Source organism: Pterocles gutturalis, unplaced genomic scaffold (assembly GCF_000699245.1).
Source record: "Pterocles gutturalis isolate BGI_N339 unplaced genomic scaffold, ASM69924v1 scaffold9350, whole genome shotgun sequence".
Taxonomy (NCBI): Eukaryota; Metazoa; Chordata; class Aves; order Pterocliformes; family Pteroclidae; genus Pterocles; species Pterocles gutturalis.
In genome coordinates this window covers 21918-29778 of record NW_010138277.1, presented here as the reverse complement: position 1 = coordinate 29778, position 7861 = coordinate 21918, and the positions used below count along the sequence as shown (strand labels likewise).

General features: G+C 48.1%; 1 protein-coding gene across 1 annotated transcript in view; it reads left to right on the top strand.

The window, feature by feature from the left end:
• The first annotated feature begins 3823 nt into the window (after positions 1 to 3823).
• Positions 3824 to 7861, top strand: part of LRSAM1 (leucine rich repeat and sterile alpha motif containing 1) — a 22921-nt gene continuing 18883 nt past the window's right edge. Inside the window, 5 exon segments of the mRNA XM_010082935.1 lie at positions 3824 to 3895; positions 4561 to 4617; positions 6205 to 6249; positions 6699 to 6776; positions 7844 to 7859. Of these exon segments, the coding sequence (XP_010081237.1) occupies positions 3824 to 3895; positions 4561 to 4617; positions 6205 to 6249; positions 6699 to 6776; positions 7844 to 7859 (268 nt within the window).

Sequence of the window (7861 nt, the reverse complement as noted above, 5' to 3'; positions counted from 1 at the left end):
AAGAAGAGGAGCGAGAAGGAGGATAGCCTTTGGCAGCTGTGAAACCTGGGGGGGGGACACTGCAGGGGGTCCCTAAAGAGAAGAGGAAGAAGAAGAGCGTAGTGACAATCAGGGAGAGAGGCAGAGCTGGAGCTGGTGAGGAGGAGGAGAGTTGTTTCAGGCGTGCCGGGGAGCTCCCTGGCAGGAGGGAGCAGAGCCTGGGTGGTACAGGGGGGGGTATGACTGTCGCAGCAGCTCTCCAGCACACAGAGCAGATGTGCTGTGGGAGAGGCCGTTCCAAAGCTGCAGTTCACCTTCTGCCTTCTTCCTGAATCTTGTTCCAGTGTGTTCTGGGCTGCAGAGCTTGCTGCTACCACTGCTAGTCGCTTGAAAACCTTCCTTTCCTCTCAGTGAGCAAGACCTGCTGCCAGGGAGATGTCTGGTGAGAGCTGTCCCTTGTGACTAGGCAGCATCCCCGCAGCAGCCCTGCTCAGATCCAGACTCTGGCTCACTGCTGCATTGCTCTGCTCCTGAGCGTGTTTTCCCAGAGAAAATAAAATCTCCCTTCTTTCCAGCTTCCCATCTTGTCTGTTACAGTGCCGTGCCATATTTATGATGCCCAGAATGTTTTAAAATTTGGGCTTTGAGTCTTTTTGTGTAGTCATGTTGCTGTTTTGCTTTGATTATATTTGTTTGTAAAATTGGGGGTTTGTAAAATTAGGTACGTGCAGAGAGCAGCCATTGAGATCCGCAGGGACGCGGGATTTGCGGTTCATGGATGCTCTCTTACTGCAGGGTGGGTGCTGCCCCAGGCACTGGCACATAGTTCTTTCAATAACTTAATGAATAAAATTATATAAGATATGGATCCATGCCAAAGGCTCTTCTCATTGTTGACTGCTGGGTGCTAGTCTCACTTCCAATTGGTGATAGTCTGCAGAGCGCACAAAGCCAATGGCACAGAGAGAGGAACAGCTTTGCTGTTGCAGATTTGACCTGTCTTTTCACTAAGGCAAGTTTTGACATTTAAAAGCTGTTCAGTCCATTTAACGAGTCTCTGATCCTTCATCTTTTGACCCCTGGTATGATTCTATCCCTGTTCAACTGTCTGTCCTTCAGGCTTTGTGTCTTTATGTATTTTCTTTGGTGAATATTAATGGTTTTCTATTTTCCATGTGACTAGTAAAAGCTATCTAGCTGTAACAGAGAAAGGTAAGGCATGGCAAGGGAATGCAAAGAGCTGAAAGTTACCTGTACCTTGCCGCAGGCACCCTTGTCCTGGTTTCTCATCTTTAAATTTCCTTCTTTCATTTCTGTCCGTGATGTCTGACCCTTGCTTATGGCTCCTGATTGCTTTCCTGCGTTTCCAAACAGTAGCTCCTGACAATGAACTTCCTTTCTTGCTCAGTCTTCTGAATTTTTGTTCTTGCCTTGCCTCCTGGGGGGAGGTGAGCCTGAGGGGCGTTTCAGTAGTCTGAACTTGTTAAAAAGACAGCAAAGGGGGATGGAAGGGAAGGAGCCATGAAACTGTTGGGGTTTGATTCTAATGCACGGAATGAGTTTGATCAGCAGAGTGGTGTGACAGACAGCGAAATGGGATGGATATCTTTGCCTCCTTGTTTCTGGAGTGAAATTAGGGTAGTTCCTTGGATGCATTTAGGTTGAATTTATATTTTGCTTCTACACTAAGGATTTATTTACATTAAACCCTGTTTAGTTTTTGTCAGGGATCTCCATGCGTGCGGAACAGCTCTGACTGTATCCTGTGGCTATGTGTTTCTCAATATAGTTTGGGACCAATTTGTAGATACGGAGCTGGCAGAGAACCATCTTTTTTATATACAACACAGGCGCTTCACTGAGCTCTGGATTAACTGCGTTGTACAGTTGTGCCATTTCCTGGTGAACTGGTGAAGCATTGACTCTTTTGTATTGTTTTTAAAATTGCTTATTAAAACAATGCTTAACAAAGTCATTGCAAAGTGAACTCCTGTGCAGGTTTCACAGTGTCTAGCTCGATATGTCCTTTCAGCAGCTCTTGCTCCAGCCAGGGCCCACCCTCTCTGCTGTGCAGTGCTGATCACGGCTCCTTCGGTTCCTCATGTACCCCAACGCTTCTTGCCCAGACAGTTCGAGTCTCCCTGTTGCAGTTCCACTCTTCTCTCCCTTACCCCAGTCTTATCCCCAAGCCAGGTTCAGTCCCGCCTGCATCAGCTCCTTGGCGAGCCCTTGCTCACCAGCAGCCCCAGCTCCGCCTCTTTTGCCCCCTGCTCTCATGCAGCCTCAGACTAACCCCTTTTCCTCCTTGGTTTTGATCCTTGATATTGGTCCCTGGCCCTGTTTTCCCAGCACCCCAACTAGAACCCATCTAATTAGATGCTGGTCTCCCCATTTCTTGTCCTGCCTCAGCTTTCTGCCCTTCCCACTTCCCTTTTTCTCCCCTGCTGGTTCAGTCCTCTTCCAGGACTGACTCTGGTTTCTGTCACCCCTTCACCCACCTCCAGTCCTGATTTCACCAGGAATCTCGCTGCGATCCACGCTTCCCAGTACTCTTTCTGCGAACCTCGCTTTCCTTTCTCTGATTCAACTCCTCTTCCCTTTACACTGGCATCAGCTGGTGTCTTTGTCTACAGACTTGTTGAATGAACAGGAAAACACCCTCCAGCTCTCAGTTCCGTAGTGACCCAGAACAACGGCTTTGGGGAAGGTCTGTCTGCCCCGTAAGCCCGGGATGGGGAATGGCGATGTGACCTGGACACACACAGCCTGGCAGAAGCTCCTGCGTGTGCGGGAGGGCAGACAGCTCACCCCAGCACGTGGCTGGGGCACCAACTATCGGCTCTGGGTTGTAGTCAGAGTTTTTCTGAAATTAGGGTTCTTTTGACTCTGCAAGCAGTTACCAGACTATTGGAAATAGATTTGGCTTTATAAGGCTATTAAAAATAGGACTTCAAGTGACTGGGTGTTTAAGCAGAATCTTTCCGTCCCACCACATGACTAAAATGGGGAAAGTATTCCTGTGCGGCTCATTTGCCTGGAAAGCAAATGAATCGAGCGTTCTGTTAGCTTGAGACAGCCCCTCCCCTGTGCTCCGAGCTCCTGTCCTGCTATGGTAGCGCTGAGAAGCAAAGTTTAGCTTGGGTATCCCGGTTCCGGTGTCTGGGGTCCCCGTGGTTTCCTGGGAAGCGGTTGGGACAGGCTGTGTGAGGTGCCAGAGGAGGCTCTGCTGTCCTCGGGAGTCATCAGGTCCCTTTCAGATGGTTCCTGGATTGTGACCTGCTTGGGGGTCTTGGTTATTCTCACCTGCCCTGGAAGGGGAAGGCAGTTGTGTTGCTCTCAGGATTAGGAGTTTTTCATATTTCTAGCCTGGCTTTATTTTAGAACATCTTACATTTGCTTCTTATTGTGCCAGAATTTACTTTGAATTGAAATAGTTTGGGTTTTGTCACTGGTGCTTGACCTTGTGATACAGTTACAGGTTTTTAGTTCCTGTCCTAGAGTGGACCCTGTGTTTTCCTGGTCACTCAGTAGCCTTTCTCTGTACGTGTTCCAGCTCAGCTTCGTTTATCTTGCAGAGGGATGACCAAGCCCATCGACATGTCTCAGAGACACATCAGTGCTTTTCCAGCTTGGAGGTGTTCTGGGCTCTGCCTGTTTGAGCCAGAGAAAGGCTTAAACAAAGACCATTGCTGAGACAGTGATTTCTTTTTTTTCCTTTTTTTCCCCCCATATATTAGAGCACAGTTCTGTAGCCCAGGCTGCCCAGCAGATATGTACTCCAGGAGCCCTCTGCCTTTGTTTGTGCTGATGTGCCACTGAGACGGAGCTATAGTAAAAAATCAAGATGCCACTCTTCTTCCGGAAGAAGAAACCCAGTGATGATGCTCGGAAGCGCCTTGAATACCAAATGTGCCTGGTAAGCCATGCCAAGGCCTTTTCTGTTCTCTGTGTCCAGTCCTGGGTGCCAGGTGAATTGGTACGTCCCCTGCGTTACCAGTAATCATGTTACTGGTCTCACCAGGAGACAGCAGCTTGTCTTCCTAATGTACATCAGAGAATTCCCGCTCTCCCTGCCCCCTTTGCCCTCCCAGCTGCAGGTCCCCTTCATGCCACTTCCATCCCTCTCTGCTGCTGTGGTTCCACATACCGTCCTCCACCCCACCTGCCAGCCTGCACCTGGACCCTGTCCCTCCTTTCTCCTCCATGCCCCTGGACCCCGTCCCTCCTTTCTCCTCCATACCCCTTTGCTCTTACAGATCTCTCAGTTTTCTTTTGCTGCCAAGGAACCTGTGACATCCACGTTCCCATCACACCTGGCTTTCCTTGTGCCACTCTTTGGCTTCTCATTATTATTTTGTTTCTTCCTGTCATTCAGAGGATTAACTCGTTAGATGCTGGTTTGTTTTCCTGGGCTAGGGTTTGGCCAGGACCCTCTGGGGCAGACCCTCAGCAGGTTGCTGTCATGCCATCAGGGTCAGCATTTTCTAGGGAGAGGCTGGCTGAGTAGTTTAGTCAACGTGCAGCAAGAGGCTGTGTGTTCTGTATGGTGTAATCCTCTGGGTGTGTATTTTCTCTCTGCAGGCAAAAGAAGCTGGTGCTGATGACATTCTTGACATATCCAAATGTGAACTCTCAGAGGTAGGTTCCCTGCAGCTTTCAGTGTTAGCTCACAGGTCTGATTCCTCTGTCTGCTGCTTGTTACCAACTGGCAGATTTATTATCACATCTGTGAGCCTCGGGACAGAAGTGCCCTTGTCACTGGGCTGCTGCTTCCTCTGCTGGGCCCTGGCTCTCAAATGAGGGCTTCTTCCCGGTTTTTTGTGGGAGATTGCTTGTCCAAACTGATGCTTCCACAACATTTCTGTCCTGGGAATCCTTTTTCATTTGATAAGGTGGGAAGGGCAGAGTGGTCTCAGAACCTCCACCAGTACCTTCGTTGGACACTACTTTGGGACCTTGTGGCCTGATTTTGCTGGTCATAAGGGAATTTGTTTGCCAAAGGCTGACTGTTTCTAATCATAGAGCTACAAAGTCTGCCACTCGTGCTTATTTTTCTGTATAAGTGAAAATCCCTTGTTCCAGGCTGCTGGTTAAGGATGGAAATCCCACTTCCAGCTCGGCTTCTTTTACAACAGCCAGCTAAATTAGAAACAGGCAGTCTGCTGGCATGTGAGCAGTTAGTGACGATCGCCAGGCTGTCACAGCAGACACAGCTTTTCATTCTGGCAGCCAGGCAATCCTGTTAAGCAGAAGCCTGTTTCTATTTCACTTGCAGTTTTTATTCATTGTCTTGTGTTTCAAAAAAATGTTGGTACCTGTGTAACCTTTTGTCAGAGGATGCCTTTGCTAATAGATACTGCCCTGCTCTTTGGGGAGAGGTTTGGGACCATGCTGGAGAGGCTGGCTGTCTGCTGGGCAGTAGGAAATGGCTTTGCTGAGACTTTGGGATGTCTGGTTCCAAGCTCAGAAGCCAACAGCATCTTGTGTGTAAGTTTGTGAGCTGCGGGGGCCAGTCTGCAAGGCAGTCTGGGTGGAAGGGTGGCAGACAGAGGATGCTCTGACCACGGCTGGTCTTGGATCCCCAGTGGCTCCTTTTGCATTGGTACCATCAAACTCTCTCTTGCTGTTTCTTTTTAGCCTTTGTTGTTTCAAGAAATAAAGCAAGCCATCAGTTTGGTCTTAAAATTAACTCTGGACAAGGGTTTGGCTGATGCCAGCTCCAGGTCATGGTGCTCAGCCTGGGCTGGCATGGGCTGAATTTGCTGGAATTCCCTTTTCTGCCTGCCCGTCTCCTGCAGAGCCTAGCACGGAAGAGGACACTCTGTCCTGCCTGTTGCTCACCTTTCTCATTTAGCCCCTCCAGCGTGTTTGCCGAGGTTGCAAAACCATAAAATACATTTGTGTAATGACTAACTGAAAATGTGCCTGAACCCTTGAGTTGTCTGCACATTGAATATTAAATCACAGAAGACTTGAACTTCTGCCTAAACCTCAGCCTGCTCTGTACATGACACTCTCCAATGGTGGAGAGCCATCGCAAGCTGTTTAACTGGATGCTAACTGGGAAATTCTGGCATCCTGGGCCAGAACCAGGGGCCAGGAATTTGAAGTATCATTGTGTTTTAATGAAAGTTCACTATTGACACTTTACAGGTGGATACAGTAGAAGTGCTTACAAAGAGTATCTTGAGAAGTCTGACATGACTATTTTTAAATTGTTTTTAGGTTCCTTACGGGGCCTTTGCAACTTGTAAAGTCTTGCAAAAAAAGGTAATGTTGCAATCAGCAATTACTGGCTAATACTGTCATTATGCTCGAATATTATTGTTGGGTTTGAAATGTCTCTGGGGTTGTTTGTGTTGTTTCAGAAGAACTTTGCTTGTAATGAATTTGGCCACTCGTACAATACTACATAGAGAGCAACTAATCCTCTCTGTGTGCTTTAGAGCTAACTTCTGCATGAAAGATGAGGTGGTTGTTTCTCTCTTAGCTGGTGTAATGATAGTTCTCGTGTAAGGAACAAGGCTTTTGTTTAGATCTCATGTTAAGTGTTTGACGTTCTATGAAAAGCCATTTATTCTTTTAAGATTTTATACACTGAATAAGATTTTGAGCTCTTACACAGCCTCTGCAATTAAATTTCAACAAATGTGCGTGTTCTAGACAGCAGTCTAGTCTAGTCTCTCGTGTTCATGTTTCATAGAATTTTTCCTCCTCAGGTGCTGATTATTCATACAAATAATCTGACATCTTTAGTTCCAAAGTCCTGCAGCCTCCTGAGTCTCAAAACTGTGAAGGTAATTGTGATTCTGTGAATCTGCAGCCTGTTTTCCTTGCATTCTAGCTGCGTTAAAACACACCAGCCCAAATAAATCCCTTCTGTCTGACTGTCTTCACCAAGAATCAGTAACAAGATGTGAAACCTGCCTTTCCTAGGCTTACCTCCCACGCAGGCAGATCATAGAATCCTAAAATCACAGGATGGTTTGGGTGGGAAGGGACCTTAAAGCCCATCCAGTGCCACCCCCTGCCATGGGCAGGGACACCTCCCACTAGCCCAGGTTGCCCAAAGCCTCATCCAGCCTGGCCTTGAACCCCTCCAGGGATGGGGCATCCACAGCTTCTCTGGGCAACCTCGGCCACTGCCTCACCCCCCTGCACAGGAAAAAACTTCCTCCTAATATCTCATCTAAATAGCGGTCTCTGAGCAGTTTGTATGAAATCATGACCAGTCCCAGGACTCCTTTATCCTCTTCATAATCCCACACTTCCCCCAACAGCCTCTCACCGTGGTGGTTGGTCAGGGCTGGGCGTGTTATGAGTTAGATCCATCTCTCTTCTGCGCTGGTGGGTCATTTGTGAATGAAACTGGTGCTGGGTGACGGTGTGCGATGGGGCTGTATCGCTGTACCTGTCACATAATATTGAGGGCGTTCAGCTCCACGGCTGTCCTGCTGGGCTTCCACAAGAGGCAGCTTCCTCTCCAGCAGCTTGCTTCTTCTCCAGGCATAGTCCTGCCCTCCCCTGTGCTGGTGCTGGAGCAGGTCAGCTCACTGATCCTGCACAAAATGTCTCGTTCTGCCAGGCTGGCTCCATGGAGATGGTTTATCCAGTTGGCTCATCCAGTTTCATGGAACAGCTCCCTTGGTGTCACTGCTCTCCCTAGTCTGTTGTTTGTTTATCAATTGAGTTTTCAAAAAACCTACAAGAATTAAGTGCCTGTGTCTCCTTGAAAACTTCAGGCACTTTTCAAAGCCCCATTGGAAGGGAAATAATTTTCCTTGCTGGATAATTCCTGACCTTTCATTCTTGCACCGTGACTTCTTTTCCCAACCTTGTGTGATGAAATCATCTGCTCTTCCAGGTTCTAGACCTGCACGAC